Source organism: Pipistrellus hanaki (assembly GCF_964339955.1).
Source record: "Pipistrellus hanaki genome assembly, chromosome: 11".
NCBI lineage: Eukaryota > Metazoa > Chordata > Mammalia > Chiroptera > Vespertilionidae > Pipistrellus > Pipistrellus hanaki.
In genome coordinates this window covers 7,906,957-7,927,243 of record NC_140513.1, presented here as the reverse complement: position 1 = coordinate 7,927,243, position 20,287 = coordinate 7,906,957, and the positions used below count along the sequence as shown (strand labels likewise).

General features: G+C 47.2%; 2 protein-coding genes across 8 annotated transcripts in view; one reads left to right on the top strand and one right to left on the bottom strand.

The window, feature by feature from the left end:
- Window positions 1-10,753, top strand: part of RABGAP1 (RAB GTPase activating protein 1) — a 128,459-nt gene extending 117,706 nt beyond the window's left edge. For 3 of the 5 annotated variants that reach the window (XM_084899939.1, XM_084899938.1, XM_084899940.1), the window contains exon 26: window positions 460-10,753. In XM_084899939.1, coding sequence (XP_084756065.1) covers window positions 460-582 — 123 coding nt within the window. In that variant the 3' untranslated portion in view covers window positions 583-10,753. The remainder of the gene's footprint in view (window positions 1-459) is intronic. The other 2 variants (XR_014796431.1, XR_014796432.1) reach the window with 2 other exon arrangements.
- Window positions 5,413-20,287, bottom strand: part of STRBP (spermatid perinuclear RNA binding protein) — a 133,510-nt gene continuing 118,635 nt past the window's right edge. The window contains exons 18-20 of one of the 3 annotated variants that reach the window (XR_014796433.1): window positions 17,531-17,664; window positions 15,032-15,152; window positions 5,413-12,068 (exon numbers count right to left, since the gene is read on the bottom strand). Coding sequence is in view for 1 of the 3 variants with exons in the window: in XM_084899966.1 (XP_084756092.1) it covers window positions 18,436-18,530 (95 nt within the window). In the remaining 2 variants the exon portion in view is untranslated. Of the gene's footprint in view, window positions 12,069-15,031; window positions 15,153-17,530; window positions 17,665-17,701; window positions 18,531-20,287 lie in introns of those variants that run through there. The other 2 variants (XR_014796434.1, XM_084899966.1) reach the window with 2 other exon arrangements.

Sequence of the window (20,287 nt, the reverse complement as noted above, 5' to 3'; positions counted from 1 at the left end):
TCAAAGAATTGGACAGGTTGCAGCTGAAGAGGAAGATTAGGCACAGGGAGGTGTGGGCTTGCCCAGTAAGGAGCCCCAGGAGGTAGGGGTGGATGTGGGTGCCGATCTGAAACAGCCTGTGTGTTGGCCCAGTCCGACGTCTCCAGTGCCTTGCTCAGGAGGGTAGACTTGAAGGCTCTTCCTGGAAGTCCATGATGCGGTCTTACCTGGGCTTAAGCTGTGTGCCTGGTGAGCAGTGGTGAACAAGGGAGGGAGGTGTTTGTTTAGGAGGCTGCGTTAATAAACGAGGCGGGCTTAACAGCTTTAGGCACTCCAGATGTTTCCATGCCATTTTGAGACGGGGGAATTTCCAGGGGCCTCTCAAAAGTAAACAGACTGAATTCCTGCCTGCTCAGCTCTTGGGGAGGCAGCGGGGTCTTGGGCACTGGAGCCAGCACCTTCATGCAGTCTTCCTTGCAGGACTTGGAGCACCATTTGGGCCTTGCCCTAAATGAGGTACAAGCAGCCAAGAAGACGTGGTTTAACCGAACACTGAGCTCCATAAAGACAGCAACTGGCGTTCAAGGGAAAGAGACTTGCTGAGAGCAGCCGCGGCCTCCAGACACCGTCAGGAAACACGACACCTTTTGTTGCCTTCTTTGGCCAGATGTGTGATTCTGTGACATGTCCCAGGACCAGATGTACCCAAGTCCGATTCCTAGAAGCATATTGGTAGGTCATTGGACCAGAGCTCCTGAAGCAGGCAGCCTCTGGGGCCAGGCTCTCCTAACTACTGACACTAACAGGCCTGCCAGCCCAGCGGCTGCTCCGGACGCTCTAGATCACTCCTGAGGCCCCCCGGGCTCACCCAGCCCACAGGCTGAGGTGACACCATCAGAGCTGGGGGAATCCTTTCAGGCTGTTTTTTTTCTAAAACTTTAAATTTTTTTTAATACACGTTATACAGACTGTGGCAGGGTGGGGTGGGGCAGAGGACCTGGAACTCCAGTAATTCTTACTGGTCAGTGCCCGCAGAGGGTCCCTGGGTAACGGAGAAGCACTTTTAGAGAGGAGGGTTTCCTGGGTGCGGTGGGAGCAGTCTAGTTTTGTTAAACTGTATGATGCACAGGTTTTGGTTTGGCATTTTTCACGTTTCAGATCAATTCTATGCAACTCTCATGGTTCCTGTTGTTTTTTAGTGTTAGCTGCCAAAATGACTTCACAGGGCTGGGGTGGGTGACCATGAGACTGGATTAATCATAATGTGGACAAATCTTATTTTGCTCAATGTGTCATGTGTGTATATGTATATATATATAAAAACACCTTTCCCAATGCCCCCAAATGACAGTGTTTAAATCCCAAACTAGGACTGATCTGCACAACTTAATTATGTGGTTATATGGGCACTTAATTTCACTCACAGTCTGTTGGGTTCTGCTCTCTTCCTTGCCGTTCCGAGTTGTGACAAGCTCCCTCACGTTGAGATTCCAGGTGCTTTGCACAACAGATCGTGTGAGGAGGACACTGAGACTGTGTGTGTGTCTGTGAATAAATGTCCGTGTGGGATGCCCAGGCCCCATTCTGCTGGCCCGTGCCCCTCCCTGCTGCATTCCCCCCGGAGTGTGGTTGGGTGCAAACCTCACTGTTTAAATGGGCTGCAAGTTCTCGCTTCAAAACTATATGGTATGAGGTTTTAGCACCTTTTTTAAAAAACAAAGCAGACTTTAATTTATATAGTGATGTGCCGACAGGCTGTCTTGCAGATGGTTCGTCGTCCTCTCCGCGTGGTTGGAGGTAGCTGGTTACAAGAGGCGCTGGTTTGTATATAGACACTTGGGTTGTTTTGTATTTTTCCCGTTGGCTGTACTGACACTTGCTGAGGTCATCTGTGTTAACGAGGAGGTAACAAGTGGTAACCCCTCCTCCCCACACCCCCCCACCACCACCACCACTTTGTGTCTTTCTTGTTCCGTTACCAAAACCGCTGTAAGCCCGTCTAAATCTCGGTGTGTGGACATTGTGTTAGGGTAGTTTTAGTGTGTTAACTTTATGAATTGCAATATAAACCAGTAAAATTGTATTACTATTTCTTCTGTTGGTTTTATTTTAACAGCATATTCATTAAATATTTTGGTACAAACAGCACTGCTTTGTAAAAAACAGTTTTATCCTGTGCAGCACCCCCCAACCCCCACCGTCAGGTCAAATACGGTGTGTGAGCCTCAGCCAGCTCCATTCAGACCCTTTGTAAGCAGCTGAGGTGCCAGGCCCGTGGGGTGAGAAGACACAGGCTCTGCCTTCTGGAAGGCTGGTGCCTATGGCCTTCATGGTGAGCACTGCCCCTGAGGAATAGGCGAGGCACTGTTATGTGTTTGAGGTTTAGGAAAATCAGAGGGTGTAATTAAGCCATAAAGACAAAAGCACCTCACTCAGGCTGAGCTGGAAGAGTGAATTCCCACACAGAATGGGAATGTGCTGGAGAGATGCCGAAGAGCAAGAAAGGTAGGCAGATTACCTGGAGTCCAGGTCTGCTTTCCTGAAACTCAGAAGTGGTGGCGTGGACAGAGCCAGTTGAAAAAGTTGCTTTCTGCTCACTGGGAGCCGCCCACACCAGGGAATGAGGCTCCCAGACCCTGCGTCCTTACCACCCACCCTTCTCTGCAGCAGGAAGAAGAACAGTGCTCCCCTCTGCGTCGCTGCCTGCCTCCAGGACCTCAGCTTTACCCAGGCTTTGGAGGAAGTGGGTTGAGATACAGGCCACAAAGAAGGGAAGGTGGTGAGTGAGACCCCCCTGAAGTGGGCAAGGGCCTGGGCCATGACAGGGCCTCCAGAGCATATGTTTTCCCTTTGCCTCTCACAGGCTGGTGGGTGTATTTCTGACATCCACACTCCTGGCCACCATGGGCAAGAGTCCAGGACAGCCTTTTCTAGGCTTTTCCGCTCCCAAGGTCTCAGTGACCAGGAGTTAGGGATTCAGTCGCAATCCTCACCTCCGCAGCTGTGCCCTGGCCCAGACAAAGAAGTCCAAACACCAGTCTGCCCGACACACGGGCCTAAATGCTTCAGAAGGGGACCTGCTTCCAGGGAGGCCCCCTTGTTCCTGTACACTAGGTGCTGGAGCTGTAAGAACAGGGAGGGGGTGTGCCCTGGCAAGGAGAGCTTCCTGCAGTGACAGCGAGGGGAAGTGCTGGACTCTGGAGCAGGAGGACAGTGTTTAGCACTGTGGTCTGATGAACGCAGCAGGATGGGAGGTGAGGCTGGGCCAGCAGGTAGGTCCAGCCTGATGTTAGAAGGATAATTACTGTAGAGTTTTAAGCCAACTTCCTTTAAATATCTTTGATAAGTTCCCTGTTTAGACAGGGATGGGAATCTCTTTCTGCCAAGGACCATTTGGGTATTTATAGCATCATTTGAGGGCCATACAAAATTATCAACTATGACATTAGCCTGCTATATTTGGTCAAACATTTATTTAATCCTCCGCAGGGCCAGACCAAGTGATTCCATGGGCCTTAGAGACTCCGGGCCAGATGTTCCCCATCCCTGCTTTAGGAGGAAATGGTCACAAGAAATTTAGTCTGAAGACAGTTGATAGAATAGAGAAGCCCTGAGAAAGGGGGAGGAAACCCCAGGAAGATGAGCTTTTAATTTATGGATTGGCGCTCACCTAGGTGGTTTCCAGAATCGGAACATCAGAGCTGTGTGGGCAGTTCTTTGTTGTGGGGCTGACCTGTGCGTCACAGGAAGTCGAGCAGCACCCCTGACTCTACTCACTAGATACCAATAGCACACCCACCACCACCACTTGTCACAGATACTGCCAAATGCCCCCAGGTAGGGGAGGAGTTCCCTGGTTGAGAATCTTCTGGCAGGTAAGGTGAAGCTAGGAGGGTGGAGAGTGCCCAGGGGATGTCCCAGTTAAGCAAGGGCAGGATTAGGGTCAAGGGGGAAGAGAAAGGACATGGAGCAGGGAAATAGCTGTGGGCCTTAAAAACTAGCAAGCTCTACCTGGGAGTGATGGCAGGGCTGGGAAGGCTGACGGGATGACTGGGGAGTCACTGATGCTTAGGGTGGGGTGCTGGGGGGTGGGGGTGGAGGGAGCAGAGAAGGAAGTGTAGATTGCAAAAAGCCTGGCTGTGAAGCAGAGTGGGGGAAAGGTGGTTGGTTGGAAGGAATTGTGGTAGAAAGACCATAGGCTTCATGCTAGTAAACTCAGATCCTGGTTCTGTGACCATGGTTCTTCCTTGACTGTGATCAAGGTAAGTGAAAATACGTGACGGGCTGAGTGGATATCTAGTGGGCCCTGCCGAGGACATCTCGTTAATAACTCGTGGGGCAGCTCAGAATGAAAGATAAGCGGCATTTGCCTTAAAGTCTCCCATGAGTGCTGCTGCCCCATCCACTGTCCCAGTGACACGAGTGAGCAGAGAGGGCGTGTGGGAGAGAAAGACCCACTCCCAGCTCTGAACCCCCGTGGTGAAAACCAGAGTCTGCACTGAGGGGAGTACTAGTATGGGAGGGACATGGGCCCAGAGGAGTTGCTTGGCCCTTGGAACCCTATACGGTCATGTGTGTAATGGACGTGTGGGTTATAATGCTTCGTTTGGACACATCCGAGTCACCTGGGGTAGGGGAAGGGCAGAGGAGAGGAAGACGACACAAGGATCAGGACCACACAGTGGCTGAGGCACTGAGCTCTCTATCCTTCCCTATTTTATAGGTGAAGACACTGGGCCCTTAGAGAGGTTCCTGGCGCAGGCAACACGGCTAGGATGGAACCCACGCCTCTAACTCCCAGTGGGCAGCCGGAGGTATAAGCTCTCAGCACTTCACTCCAGCTAGCACACCGCACGGAACTCCGTATCTCTGCAGTGGGCTCAGTGCCCAACTCCTGGAGATTACCCAACTCCTGTTAAGCTCTGCCCTGAGTTAACATTACTCACAGATTTGGAAGTAAAGGTTGAAGGCTTGCCTGTGATCACGAGAGCTGGGATTTCAACCTTTCTACCAGGTACCATCACCTCCATCTTTCAGTTCTGGCATGGTTGGAGATCCAAACCGATGGTGTGCCGGGGAGAAGGCAGGCCTTGAGTTTATAAGATGAAGCAGGAACACCCAGTGCCTCTGTCCACACAGCTCTTGGCTTACCTGGGGCAGCAGCAGGAAGAGCTTCAGCTTTGCTTTCCGATTGCTGCTGCCATTTAGAAACTCGACTCCCTTGGGCTTATCCCAATCCTGGGGAGCAAATATGAGGATTAAGCGAGGTGTGTGCTGAGGTTTAGGATTCATCGTCCATAACTCACCACTCAGTTTGCTAATGGTGCAAAAATTTCCCACAATCTCAGCACCATGAACAGGAAGATCTTGCCAGAGTCCCAGGAAATTGACCCTTTTTATCAAAGCACCTTCATTAACCAGAGAAGGCCCTGCTTAGACAGAAGCTTTTATTTTTATTCATCCAAATAGGGGAAATGCAACATGTCAGGGCATTCCGGGCAGACTGCAGAGCCAGACAAGAGGGTCAGTCTATGCAGAGTCCAACACAGTCAGTGGGCACTGCCCGTGGGCGCCAGGTGGCAGAGAGTCCCTGTGGATGAAGGGCAGGCATCTCTGGACGAGGCACTGGTGACAGTCCACACCCGAAAGCTGCTGCTTCAACTGTGCCGAAGGGTTCAAGTTCAGAGTCCTACATGTAACCAATGCCCCAAGGGGAAAGAGTCCGTGGTGCTCGCGATTTCCAGTTTTTTTTTAACATACTACACAACAAAGTTATTGCCAAGGGCTTTGCACTGCAAATTCTACTATTTACACTTGCGTATTCAGGAAAAATAAACAAAACAATAGATATTTTAAATAAGATTTCTAAAGTTACCTTGGCCGCCACCAGACGAGTAAGCTGCATCCCAGCCCAATGTCGTATGGGGAACTGCTCAGTCTTCTCCATGCCTCCAACAGCCCCACCCTGGGGCTGAGCAGGGCCCCCTTACTCCCTTGTAAGGCAGGCAAGCAGCCCAGGACGTCAGGTCTAGACTGGCCGCTTTTCCCCAAAGAGTTCTGCATGGAGCGGGCAAGCAGCAAGTCTTAGAGGCCAGACCAGGATGCGTAGGCTGACAGGTTGGACCAAGGTCAGCCCCACTCTTCCTGAAAGTGCCCTCCCCGCAAATTAGGACCCAACCGGCCCCTTACAGAGACCAGAGGTTTAGCACGGCAGACCAACGGATGGCCTCTGGCACAAGGCCGGAGTTCAGAAAAAATCGTGAATGCTGCTAAGGGCTGAAATCTACCAAGGAAGGTCGCTCATGACTCAGAAGATAAGACAAAGGCAGGGGGAGATTCCCACCTCAAGCCCCTGGAAAGGAAGTCTGTCTGGAGATTGTCTGGAGACTCACAAGACAGCCTAGATTCTGGGGAGATCAGAAAGTAAGGACCCCTGATTAGAGGCTTTGAGGATGCCTGCAATTTGGCTCCCCAGTTTCTACAAATGAGTCTTCCTGACCAGGAAAAGCTGGTAGTAACTGGTAGCTAAGCCACCTCCCACAGAGCTCTGGCAGGTCGCCTTGCTGACAAACCAGTGTCCCTTACACAGAGCTGGGGTGCAAGCCTTCATGGCCAGGGGAATGGATGTGTCTAGTGGTGGCTTGTCAGGTGAGAGAAGAGAGACTTTGGAACCTAAGTTCCAAATCACAGCCTGTGTGTGGGTCACAGCGGGGTGATCTCAGACAGTGACGACCCAGCTGGCCAAGGGATGAACATGTCTGGATCAGGTTGTCTTGCTACTGACCCACCAAAGTGCTTGGCTTAAGTCCGAGGGGTGTTGGTGGCAACAGGAACCCAGGAGGAAAGAAGCTGCATATTTCTAAACTGCTAAGCCCTAAATTCACTTCCATGGACAGACAAACCTGACTTCTCCGATCAGCAGACATATTTCGGCAGGAAAAAAAAAAGACAGTCTGACCACCATCTGTTTCCCTAAGCAGGAGGAGTGCTCCTCAGAATTGAGAAGTGACCCACCCACTGTCAGAGACAAGACCAGGCACACAATTCAAGAGGCACATCCCCAATGACAAGCATTCCTGCACTCAGCAGGCAGCATCCAGTTCCCCAAGAATTCATTGGTTTCCTACCCACTGACAAGTGTACCTGATTGGCCAGAGGACCAGTGTGTCTGCAGGCTGCGCTGGAAGAGCCCTGCATGGAGCTGGCACAGCTACCTCCCACTCCGAGGCTCCTCACCTACTGCCACGGCCTGTGGAGGATTCAATAAAACAACCTGCAGGCACTGCTGTTGGGTCTCCTTTCATGACAGCTCTGTCACTGCACACAAAGCACCTTCCTCCATGCCCCCCAATTCCAGTTCCCATTAAAGGATAATGGTGGCAGCTTGATTTACTTGCCTAGAAACCTCTCCGAGGGAGAATACTTGGGAGTAGAGCACTATATATTAGGGTTTTCTCTGCCACCCCAACTACGGTGAGCACCGTGTCTGGTGTGCCTCAGCCTCTGTGATGCTCCTGAGCAGCACCTGCTTCAGCCTGCACACACGCACCTTGCCACAGCAGTTCATAGGTCTCCCAGGGTGCAGACACCATCCCTCTGTGTGCTGGTCGCAGGCCTAGCTACACGCACAGAGGATGCAAATCGGCTGCTTGAAGCTTTTTTGACACGACTCGATCTGAAGCAAAGGATGGGATTCCCTAGGTATTTTCCCCACACACCATGGCTCTGAGGTTTCATTTGCCTTGGCCATTAAACGGTCTTTAGCAGGAGAGCGCTGCGGGGGGAGGTTCTGTCAAACTGCCTGTTGAAAAGTGTGGCACTAAAGCCCGTGGCCAGGACCGCCCTGCTCTGGTGCCGACAGTAGCCAAACCCTGGGCTGAAAAGCCATACTAAACTGAAAGATGACATTGGAGACTACTACCAGAACGATGTTTCAAAAATGCATCTGTAACTACTTTACGGTCCTGAGCACAACTTTTCAAACCGGCTCCCACCACCTGCAGAACGAAGCCCAACACTTGGCCCTTCACAGGCTGTACCAATGTGCCATGACTGGACTGATTTCCTGACTCAGCCCGGCCCTTCTCTCTGGACCTGTCGCCCACCTCTCACCTAAAACCTACGATTTTCAGGGCAAAGACCCCCCCGCGTCCGCAGTGCGCACATTCGGATCAGGTGTTCAGGAAGCCTTCATGGGAAGCTGGGTAAGTCCCAGCAGAGGGCAGGAGGTTCCCTGTCAGGATTAAGCCAAAGGTGTCTACAGTGTAAGACAGGGCTGGCCAAATGCAACCAGTGCCTGTGTGAGAGTGAGACTTGTGGGACCACAGCCAGGCTCGTTTGTTACAAAGACCGAACTGTATATGGTTCACAAGCCTCAGGTCTATTGCCTGGCCCTTTATAGAAAAAGTTTTCCAAAACTATGTCTAAAGCAGCGTTCCCATATATTTCCAAATTGAGACACTAAAAGCAGAGATGACAGCATGTGGCCCAGGGGAGTAAACATCTGTCCAGGATGAACCCGACGCAGACCTGAGGCTAAAAGCAACGCTCCAATAACTGTACAATTTCACATTCTTCCCCTCCTCAAAGCACTCTGTAAAGCAAGTTGGCACCTTCCCATTGGCTGAAGACCATGTCCTACAGATGTTGAATTGCATGAGCTCCAGCCCTTGTCCCAGTAAAGAAACAAGAAACGTCACTTTTTGAAAAGCACAAGGTCCCTGAATGAACAAATGCCCAGTACTTTTCATTGCCTTGGACTGGTGAGCCCAGGAGAGCAGCAGCTCAGGGAAGGAGTAAGATGCTGACTGACCAGCCTGCACACCTGTCTACCCGTTGCCAAAAGATACACTTCCAAGAGAGCACCCCACCTGCACCACCAACTCCTGGCCCAATGGAGATGGCCCTTGCGTTCCAGCTCCTCCCCACACTCCCTGCCTTGTCAGCACCTTCTGCCTCACCTTCACCAGCTTGGGTCCAGTCCCCACATGACAGTGGCCCTGGAGAAATGCTTGGGCAGGCGCCTGCTGCCCTGGCCCTGGGCTGAGTGCTGCCAAGCCCGCCTTCCTGCTCGGGCCAGGAGAGAAAGTGGCCTGTGAAGACACACATTTTTGCTTCTGCCATCCTCTGTGGCCCTCAGGCAGCCGCCTCCATCCCTCACCAGGGCATCTGCAACAGCGTCTGCCTCCTGCCTCTACTTCCCAATCGACCCTCCAGACCTCTCACCATTTGGGAAGATGATAATCACTGAAGGGCATAGCCAGGGCCTTTCACCAAGAGGCCCTACATCCCATTACTTAATCCTCCTAACCTGGCGCCTTCCATTAACAAGGACTTCCCTGCTGTCGCAGAAAGCCATGCCTGTCTTCCTGAAACCTCACCATGTGGCAGAGCTCCTCTGACTCTTCCTGCGTGTCAATCTCTCCACAGGCCTGGCTCCTCTCCAGGTCTGAGGGAGCCCTGCACACCATCCCCATCCTGTGCTCTCACCTACTCAGTGGTCTAAACTGAAAATCTTGGTATTTTCTCAGTTCCTTTTCCCCCAAGACAGAGCCTGATACACAGTATTAGGTGACAGTGAACGTTTCCCAACAAACCCACCTGCCCAAGAGGAGAGGAGTGCTCTTGTCAGTGTCCAAACTGGCATTCCACGGGAGAAATTCCTCTGTGCCAAACACCTGGCTTCTTGCTTAAACACTCTGGTAACATGGAGTGTGCTCACCACACCTGCTCCCAAGGCAGCCGTGTCCGCCCTCTAGGAGAGACTAGCTCAGTCAGCCTTCCTGAGTTCACCAGGCGCCTCCTCCCAGATGACCTCCCCTGTATTCAGATAGCTCCCACGGGCATGAGGGAAAGAGGCAAGCTGAGCAGTCTCTGACACTCTATGATGGAAGGGTCCAAGGAGAGCCCAGCATCAGAGCACTTGAGAAGCGTGTCCCTGTGGACGTGGCCCTTTTGGTTAGTGCACGCACATAAGAAACCGGTTTGGCTCAGTGGTAGAGCATCGGCCAGCGGACTGAAAGGTCCCAGGTTCGAATCTGGTCAAGGGCATGTACATTGGTTGCGGGCACATCCCCGGTAGGGGGTGTGCAAGAGGCAGCTGGTCGATGTTTCTCTCTCATGGATGTTTCTAGCTCTCTATCTCTCTCCCTTCCTCTCTGTAAAAAAAAATCAATAAAAATATATTTAAAAAAACCCAAAAAACAAAAAACAACCTAGCCAGGAACAAATGTCAGCCAACGGAACTGGAGGAAGCCGAAACAAGAAAGCACACTCCCTCCAGCAGAATATCTCTCTGCCGTCCAAGCCCTGGGCTCTCCAGTGGCAGGTACTGGTTTGCACTTTCTTACAGGGTTCAGTTACAGCACAAAAAGGCGGTCTGTGGAAGTAGACCCAACTGTGCGGCTGGCACCAATAAAACAAAAAACCCCACACAGCCGCTCGGCCCAAGGCCGACCAGTCCACGATCAAGCAAACACAGAGCTTAGCCTGGTGTCTGGATTCTTTTTCCCCCCGCAAGGGGTGGCAGAGCGAGAAGTGAGTTGGCTTTTGCTTGTTTTGTCTTAAACAAGAGAGGTAAGTAGTACATCCCGGGAGAGGAGTCTTGCTGGGGGGTCTTGGGAATCAGGAGAGGCTGCAGTCTGGACCAGTAAAGCACACCACAGTATTGGCACAGAGCAGTCACAATGGGAGAGCCTGGCCACTTACTAGCTGGATAATCTGGGGCAAGTTGTTTTGTCTAAGCCTCCATTTCCTCATCTATAAAAAGAGAAAATTTCTAGATCCCACAACTGTGATGGAATTCAAATCTCATCACTAAGAAAGTGCTTCTGTTAACTAAAAACAGTAGAAGAATGTTATTTCTTCTGTGTGGTTAAAAACTCACTAATTAGGAGCCACAAAATGTGCCACAAACAAGCTAGGTGGTTTGGAAGTCTTTGGGCTTCTGTCTGTGCAGTGGGAATGGCCTTTGTATGTATTGCTCCTTCTCCAGATTGAGGGAAGGCAGTGGTGACTGGGGGAGAGCTTTGCTAATTGTCCCCTACACTGGCAGGCACTCAGTCGTCCTCAACACAGGTCCCTGCTCTAGTCCTCCTACAACCTGGGTTTAAAAGCAAGTTCCTTCCTCTTGTTCCCCTCCAGGAAACGGCAGGTAATCAGAAAAAAAGGCCGGTTGCCAAGGATGTTGACGACTTGGGGTGAGGGATGAATATCTTACCCTAATGAGGATTCTGCATCCATTCCACAGCTACTAGCCCCAGCAGAAGCCCAGTTGGCGTTCATTAGCAAAGGAGCTGGTGAAGGGGTTTGTACTCACAGCCATTCAAAGACCATGGTTGTCCGTCCATCCAGCAGGGCTCCTCCAGCATGGTTAACCGAGAGCGAAGCCTTCTCACCTCAGGCTGGCAGCTTCCCCGAAGCCGAGGCCAGGGGAGACCCCTCTTATCACAACGAACCGTTGCAGTCTGCGCTTCGCACTGGCTCCAGCACCTCCCTACACTTCCCTCCCAAACCTGGCTACCGGCACCATGCCCCTCTTCCTGAGACACAATGAGTCAAAGCCTCGCCAGCCTGCCTTCAGGGTCTGGCTCAAATCTTTTAACACATCCCCATCACCAACCTCGGGCCACACAGTGTACTCAGAAAGCACTAATTAGCTAAACGGAAACATACCTCAATTCTCATTGATCTTCAAATAAAAACAAGCTGCCAATACAAAAGCTTCCTCCGTTTATAAAGCCTTATAAACTTAGTCTTCAAGTCTATCTTGCTAGTTAAATAATTTTCAGTTGGTCAGAAAGAAAACAGCTCTATTTTCAACAGGATATTTTGTCTAAAATGGATCAAGACAGCCTATATTCCAGCCCAGGAGACTAGGGTGGCTTCTAAAGATCCTGCAAGGCCCCGGCTGGTTGTTCAGGCCCTTCCAGCTCCTCTGCGCATACCTCCTTCCTGTCTCCTGACCGGCTGCCCACCTTCATCCCCAGACTTTGAAGCCATAGCATGTGTAGTGGAGAGAGGCATTGGCACTGAAGGGAGCTGGGTTTCATTCCTGACTCCAGCATTCAACTCAGCCTCATTCTGTTCATCTGTAAAACAGAGGTAATACCCCCTCCTGAAGGTTGCCTGAGAATTAAGAATTTCCAGTGCCTGGCAAACACAATACAGTAAAACTTCAATATAATGAACTAAGTCAAGCAAGGGGTGTTGCATTAAAGCTGATAACCCATTATATAATAAGTTTTCTGAATGTGTATGTTAAAAATTTGACAAACTTGGTTTATCTGTTTTTACTCATGGACAAGTTTGTGCAATAAAAATTAAATATGCATGAACAATTTTTATTTCACAGAAGTCTTCTATATTACTGTAATTTTAAATTTAACACTGAGTAGGTGTAGTAAAGGCATGCATTCACCAGACACCGCGAGTAAACAAATGCACACGGCCGGGGCGTGGGCGCATCATCTGGCAGACCTTAAAACTGCTGCAGAAAGTCATATCCAGAACCAGTTACCTTGAGCGGTGAGGTGTAATCATTCGCCCAAACGGTTTACGAGCAGTGACTTGGATTTAACTATGTAGACTATAGTTGTAAACATGTAATATTTATGTCAGCAAAATTACTACAGTGGTTTTTCCAACATTTGGCCTATTTGCTAAATTTTGTTAAAAATAAGTGAATTAATAACAAAAAAAAACCCTGTTAATTTAATTATAAGCAAATGTTGGTTAAAATCATTTTTAAATTAACATACAGACTGGAAATTGAATCCATTAAGTCTGAAGTCCATTAGATTGAGGGTTTACTGTATACCAACTTTAGCATGTTTCTTTGGTCTTTCTTCCATTCCTGCTTCTTTAAACTACTGCTGCCCACAGTCCAAAATGACCTAATCTGAAGGCTATTGTTAATTTATTTACCTGGGACATTTAGCTGAGATTTGACTACGGAGACAAGTCATCCAAATCACACAAAAGGATCAAAATAGGAGAAACTAGAACAAAGCAGAGAGATGGGGCTCCTGGGTGGTGGTAAGAGAATGTCCTCACAGCAGCCAGGCTAATCCTGCAGCAAAAAGGATGAGTTGGGACTCTGCATTGCATCTCCAGCCAGGATATGCTCCTCAGACGCTTAAACTGCCCTGGCAGCTGGTGGCCATCTCCATGCTACCCACCAGCAGAAGCAGCAGTTTGTAGAAATGGCAATGTTCTGCCAAGAAAGACCAAGACCGTCCTTAGAAGAACTAAGTAACATACGGACAACTGATTGGTCTAGGCAAAAAAGATGCCTACCCTCAATCTTGGCTCCATGAGGCAATGATGCCACCAAACAGCCATAGCTGAGGAAAGGAGTTAACTTCTACCAGGTCATTAGTTATACAAATATCTCGGGTTTAAGAAAATCCTCATGAACAGAATGCAAATCTATCTTATTTGCCTTTAAAGGTCACACCCAGTCCTTGTGCACACAGTTTTTATAACTTAGAGCATCCCAGAACTCAATCTGTGTTCTCATCTTAACTCATCTGCCAGCAAACAGGGACACGTCCACTCAACTTTCCTCAAAGGCTCCTGGAATCCATAGATACATGCTGGCCAGAAATGGACAGAAAGATACACATCCTTTACTCAATCCAATAGTATCATCTACCCATTTTTCCTTTTGCTGAAATGCAACTTGCCACCTCCCTGGACAGACAGATGAACAGGTTTGCTTCTAAAATTGACACACAGAAGGAAGGCCTGATGTAGTGATTACAGAATTTCTTCCCCTTCCAAAGTGTTGAAACGAAGAGAGAAGCTTCAGGAATGCTATTCAGAGAGGCATCTGAGTCAACAGCCTGAGCATGCCACCCGACTTCCTTTTCTGCAGTTTATGTTTGGCTTTCTACCTGCCAGGCACTGGTGACTCTGAACACTGGATTCAGGGGCTAGTGGTAATCAAACAAACTTTTTTTCTTCTTCTTACTGATCACCAGTAAGAACCTGGAATCAGCAGGTTGATATTCTAAGCTCAGCCTCTGTAAGCACACTTAAATCCAACAGCAAGTATTTATGAACCTTGGCAATAGATTGGCCAGAGATTTCTCCACCACAGCAGACAAGTGAGTCTTTCCATTCAGCACAGATCTGCAGTGACACCCCCCCCCCCACACACACACACACGCTAGCTCTCACTAAGTGTGTGTTGTGTGTTTCCGGTCTACCCCCCAGATGCTAGGATAGGCCTCCCCCAAAGCCTGGGCGCACCCCAACCCTGTCAGCACTAAGGAACCAACTCAGCTCCCCCTGGAGCAGGCCACACACCTGCTTCTCAGCTACTTGCCAGCACTGCTTCGCCTCCCTCACATACTCTGTCACCTCAGCCAACCATAGGAAGGACAGTTCACAGTTCCTGAGTACTAACTATGTGCCAGGTACTACTCAAAGCACTTCAGTGTATTAACTAATTCCCAAGCCCCATAACAATTTGCTGGAGGGAGAGAAATTCTTTGGTCCAGATTCCCACAAGGTTTCTATTCCCTATTTCTAGCTGTGCTGTAAAGCTTACATAACCTAATTTGCATTATGATGCTATTTTAAAAATCCCCAAAGATGACTGCTTCAAGCATCAATGGAAGCTGTTAGCTCCTACCTAAAATGATAATGTGAGAAAGGATATCTATTCTTAAAACTAACTCAACTCAAATTCTTGACTTATAACTGCCTTTCTGGAAGATGCTATTGGAAAGGAAGGGACTCATTCTTATATAAGAAGTACTAGTTCTGCCGAAACTGGTTTGGCTCAGTGGATAGGGCGTCAGCCTGCAGACTGAAAGGTCCCAGGTTTGATTCTGGTCAAGGGCATGTACCCTGATTGTGGGCACATCCCCAGTATGGGGTGTGCAGGAGGCAGCTCATTGATGTTTCTCTCTCCATGATGTTTCTATCTCTCTCCCTTCCTGTCTGTAAAAAAAATCAATAAAATATATATATTTTTAAAAGTAGTAGTACTAGTTCTATGCTCTGCACATAAGCACTAGAGAGACACATCAACACAAAAACTCACCTCCACGGGAGATACTTTCTTGGCTTCAGGTTCTTATTCATTTACCACCCATTTCCCTTCCAGGCCTCCTGGTAACACTGAGAAATCCATGGTCACCGGGTGGCATGGCATCAGTACCGGTCTGAATAAAACAGAACCCCTCTTGTTCTGGTGACCATAGAGAGCCACACCCCCCACCACAGCAAGGAGGTACAGGGTTGAGCTCAATGGTAGTTATAGGACGACCATTCAGAGAGCAGGCTGTTTTTAGCTATAACTATTCTTAATAGCCCTGGTTTTTAGAGCTCTAGATTGCTAGAATTCTAACTGCTAGAAATGGGGTACGGGGAATCTCCCTAGTTCATTCTCTTAACTCACCACTGAAAATTTAGATCCACTGCAGTTATTAATAAGATCCAAGAAACAGGGGAGTCATCATGAATTCATGAATAGTTAGAAGGGTAAAATTTCCCTCGTTTATCATAAGGAAAATATGTGGTACTTGAATTAGCCAGTTTGTTATTTGCTATTATAAAAATTGCTTTAAAAGGACTGGGATATTCATCATTCATTTCATTCAGTTCCCTTACTTGGAAATATTTAAAATGAGTGAATTTCCATTGGATGCTCATTTTTGTGATGTCAGAGGGCCCATATAATTAATCCTATATAATAAAAGCCTAATATGCTAAGTGTCCAGTCATCCATTCAACCAAAGCACAATATGCTAATGAATGCTAAGGCAATTCAACCGCTTGCTATGATGTGCACTGGCCACCAGGGGGCAGACAGTTGACCGGTAGTTTAGTTGCTGCTGGGGTCCAGCTGATCAGGAGTAAGGGAGACAGGCTGGACATGCCCATGGTTCCTCCCTGGCTGGCCAACCTCCCGTGTCCCTCCCTGGCCCAAATCGTCCACCAGTGGGTTTCCTCCACCTGGCCTGTGCCCTGTCACAATCTGGGACCCCTCGGAGGATGTCAGAGAGCCAGTTTTGGCCTGATCCTGCAGGCCAGACTAAGAGATCCCACTGATGCATGAATTAGTGCACTGGGCCTCTAGTTCATAAATGAACTATTAAATAAGTTAATAATCTTTTGAGATTCCTAGTGTATGATTTGCCTCCCAAGCTAGGGTATCTATAATAGGCCCAATCCATCAACGAGGAGACTTAAAGCACTTCCACTGGGTAGGGCTGTTTGCTGATATCCAGAGAAGGACCTGCCATGAGATAGGCACCCGGCTGCTTCAGCAGAGTCAGCTAGACCTGTATTCATACAACCTTTAATATATGCGAAAGCCACATTCAACATGCATGCAGGTTCTGTATGGAAAAGGAAGTTGTTCTAGCAACCTTCACGTTAGTAATAAAAAGAAAACTGCTACTTAGAGACAAATATGAAACATAAAATTCATTTTAATCTATATATAAAAACATACCCTTAGCACAGAACATCTGACACATTTGAAATGCATATATGGGACACACTAAATGAAGCAAACCCTTATTAAAATATTTGGCCTAACCCTCAGATATTTTAAATGAACTCCATGATGGTTGGTTGAATGAGGTGGGAACTAAATCATCTAGCTACTTAACCTAGAAAGACAGGTGAGTTGCCTTACATCTATTTGGACAATAGGTATTAACATTTTGAGTCTTACCAAACTTGGGACTGCAGATAGTTAGCTTAACTCAGTCAATTACATATTTTCCCATAGTTACCTTAATATTTTGTTTTTTTTCATTTTCTATTGCTTTTTTTTTTTTTATGGCTTCTTGCTGCTGTTGTATTACTAATACAGTGTTTCCCAAAGTGTGGTACGCGTACCCCCAGGGGTACGGGAAGAGTTTGGTGGGGGTACGCGTTGCACCGGAGTTGGGTGGGGATATTCACTGCACCGGGCCTAGCTGCACCTAATTCTACGTTCTCATGAGTACGAGGGGTACTCAGCATTACGAAAATTATAGAAGGGGTACACATATGTCAAAAGTTTGGGAAACAATGTATTAGGGCATTCAACATAGATCAGAGATTTTCATTTCTCAGAGAAGTTTTTCTCCTTGAGAAATTGGCACTTCAATCCTCAGCTCGTGAACAGCTACATATAAATGCATCCTGCCGGCACTGTTGCCAACCTTGCTGCTTATGAAATTCCAGCACTTTGGCCAAAAGTGCCCTGATGTTAAAATCTTCTTAGGTGAACTCTACCACCAAATTCTTTTCTTTAAACAGGTATGTGTGTATAATTCACATATGCTATATTTTAAGTTTCTACACTCATACACTTAACTTAGCAAAAGTGAAATGTCTCTTGAATAGAAAGTAAAACAAGGGTATTAAAACAAACGCTGAAAATAATTATTTTACAATTAGATCATACAATTTTTTTTAAAGGAAATGTGATGCTATAAGACCTAAGAGATCATATACATCATATATGATTGTAATATATGCATGCATATTGGGTTCGTCCATTTTTAATTACTTTTCTCTTTAATCAGAAAATAAAAGAGCTTACCTTTGTATACTGAGAGCACAGCTTACAGTCACTATATCTCAGCCTATTTTATATAAGTGATATGGCTACGAAGGTCCGAGGAGAACGAGAATAAAGTGAGATAAACGTGCTGAAAACTGCTTAAAAGTATTAACCTGAAATACACAGAGGGTCCAACACCAGTTTTAAAAATACATTAACGAGGTATTCCCAGCTCTTCAATTAATAATGGTGACTGACTGATTTATGATTTTCAAACATCCACCCAAATTTAAAAAAAGAAGAAAAGGTTAATACCAGGACAATCTGTCAGGTTGTGTCCCCTGGGCTAACAGATGGAGAGGACCACAGATGACCTCAGGACTCCGCACTGCACTGCACCAGGCACGGCAGCAAGTCTGCGTGAGGTATGTGGGAAACCACTGGACCATTTCCTTGCACAGGAGATGGGGTGCTCCTGAGCCTGAAGGAGCACAGGCTACAGGCCACATCCAGGGCTGGGCACCAGCCTCCATGCAAAGAATATGGCTTCAAGAACCCCTATCTCTGAGAAATTATGATAGCACTAACTGACACAGTCAGGTATGCAACTACCCAATTTATATGCTAAAAAAGTTTAAAAACGGTCAGAAGATATAGCACAGCTCACACACTAATTCTAAATTCTACATTGGTTTGTAAACTCCCTGACAAGAGACTACACTAGGAGGAGTCAAGTACAGATATTGCTAGGTTTCCAAAGAAAGTTTTAGGACAGACACCGTGGCTTTGAGTAAAGTATTGCTCTTCTTTAAAATGTTCAGTCATTGCTTTCCAAAAGAAGGTACCAGAGTGGTGTGTCTGAGAGCTGGAAAGCCTCATGGGTCACATTGCTCTTAAGACCAAGACATAGAAATTGCCATTTCAAGCCAGACAACCTGATGGTTCTAGAAGTCAGAGAAGAAATCTTGAGGGCCCAAGTGAATAATAAATGGTGCGACGCTCAGAGGCTGGCAATAGGGGCTTTCAATGAAAAAACCACCTACAGTGGAGAAAAGAGCAGAGAAGCAAAACTCTATGTTAATTTCACAGAATTTGGTGAAGCCAAGAGCTTCATTTATATTTCTCTGCTCTTTCAGCTGTAAGTGGAATTTTCATTACAAAATGGAAGGGTGGGAAGGGCAAAAGAAGGGGGGACACTTAATTCATTACAAAATTTAAACAGTTGAACTTGCAATGGTTACCACTTCTAACAAAGGACTGACAGCTCTGTTATTTTAAGTAAAGCAGAGAAATGTAAAAGTTTGCAGCAACGGGGCAGGTTTACAACATGGTTAGTAACTTCCAACAAACAAACAAAAAAAAAAGGACTTGGTAGAAACCATTTGAAATGACTGCCATCATGTTGGAAAACAGCACAGCTCCCTTTTCACCATCATACAGGGATCGAGCTATGAAGCTGAGTCAGCTACTTCTAAAGAATTTTCTAAAGAGAAATCTCCAGAGAGATTCCAACTTGGAATGCAAATTTGATGATCAATTTCAAATGACAATACAGCTGCAGCTGCCAATTAATAGTATTCCAAAAACAAAGAGGACTGTTGTAAATGTTTAATAAAAATTGGACACTATCAGCCATGCTTTTCCTTTCAGTGATGGCTCTGTTTCATCCATAGGTCAGCAAAACGAATCAATGAAAAATGAAAACTCCCAGCCGAAATGGGCCTCCTGTTTATGTCTAGCCACTAATGCGTAGGATGAGAATGATAAGTTCACAGCTATTTCTAGCAAGTGATGAGGTTTTATTAAAGAATCACCCACCACTAATAAGACAAAAGGTCAAGGAGCAGAAGTAACAAACAAACCACTGTAATAAACAGGTGTCTGAGAAGTGACACGAACATTTGTCTTAAATCGCCGTTTCACTCTCATTTAGTGGTCCCAAAGAATCTGGCACATCAATTTGCCATATTTTGTGAAGCCCATTCTCATTGATGGGCAGTGTTCCACTCTGAAAAACAGAGTTTATGAGGGAAAAAGAAAGCTATTTCATACTAAAAAGAGACATTGTTAAGACACAGGAACTTGTAAATAGCAACATGGGACCACACTGTTGCCTCCATGGGGGTGAGTACCTTAATGAAACCATTACCTTATAGTAACATCATAGGCTTTCCAAACAAGGTGAGAATGCAAGTGGAAGACTTAAGTCTGCACCTTTTACAGAACAGCACAATGATACCGTCATCATTTGTCACCAGCTTAACCAGGTGTCTTAAAAATAAATGCTGACCCATGGCTGAAACCTGTCACTTTTCACAGCAGCACTCAACAAGAACTGGGACAATCGAAGAGCAAGTTTTTATGGGGACCCTGTTGCTGCTTTAGATTCTGATGTAATTGAAGAGGAAAAGAAGACCCTTCAATGAATCCCAGAAAAATTGCTGATCTTCTATCTGCATGAAAAGTCAGGGAGTGAACACAGTATCTTACAGAGTGAAGAAGGCCACAAGAACAAGAGAGGGTGACTGATCAATTAATTTATTATTTTTTTAAACTTGGGAATTCTGAAACTAAAATGATCCTATTCCTCCTGGCCCATCTCTGGTGGTGCCATCATTTTGATAAGCAATATTCAGGGAACAGCACCCGGATCACGGGGAAGCCCCTGTACACAGGCACAAAGGGCTCACAAGTAAGGAGACTGGCTCGGACTCACAACCACCTTGGATTTAGTTTAGGAGTTTGCTTACAAATGGATGGGTTTCTAGGGCTAAGTTATTATTAGTTTTCAATTCC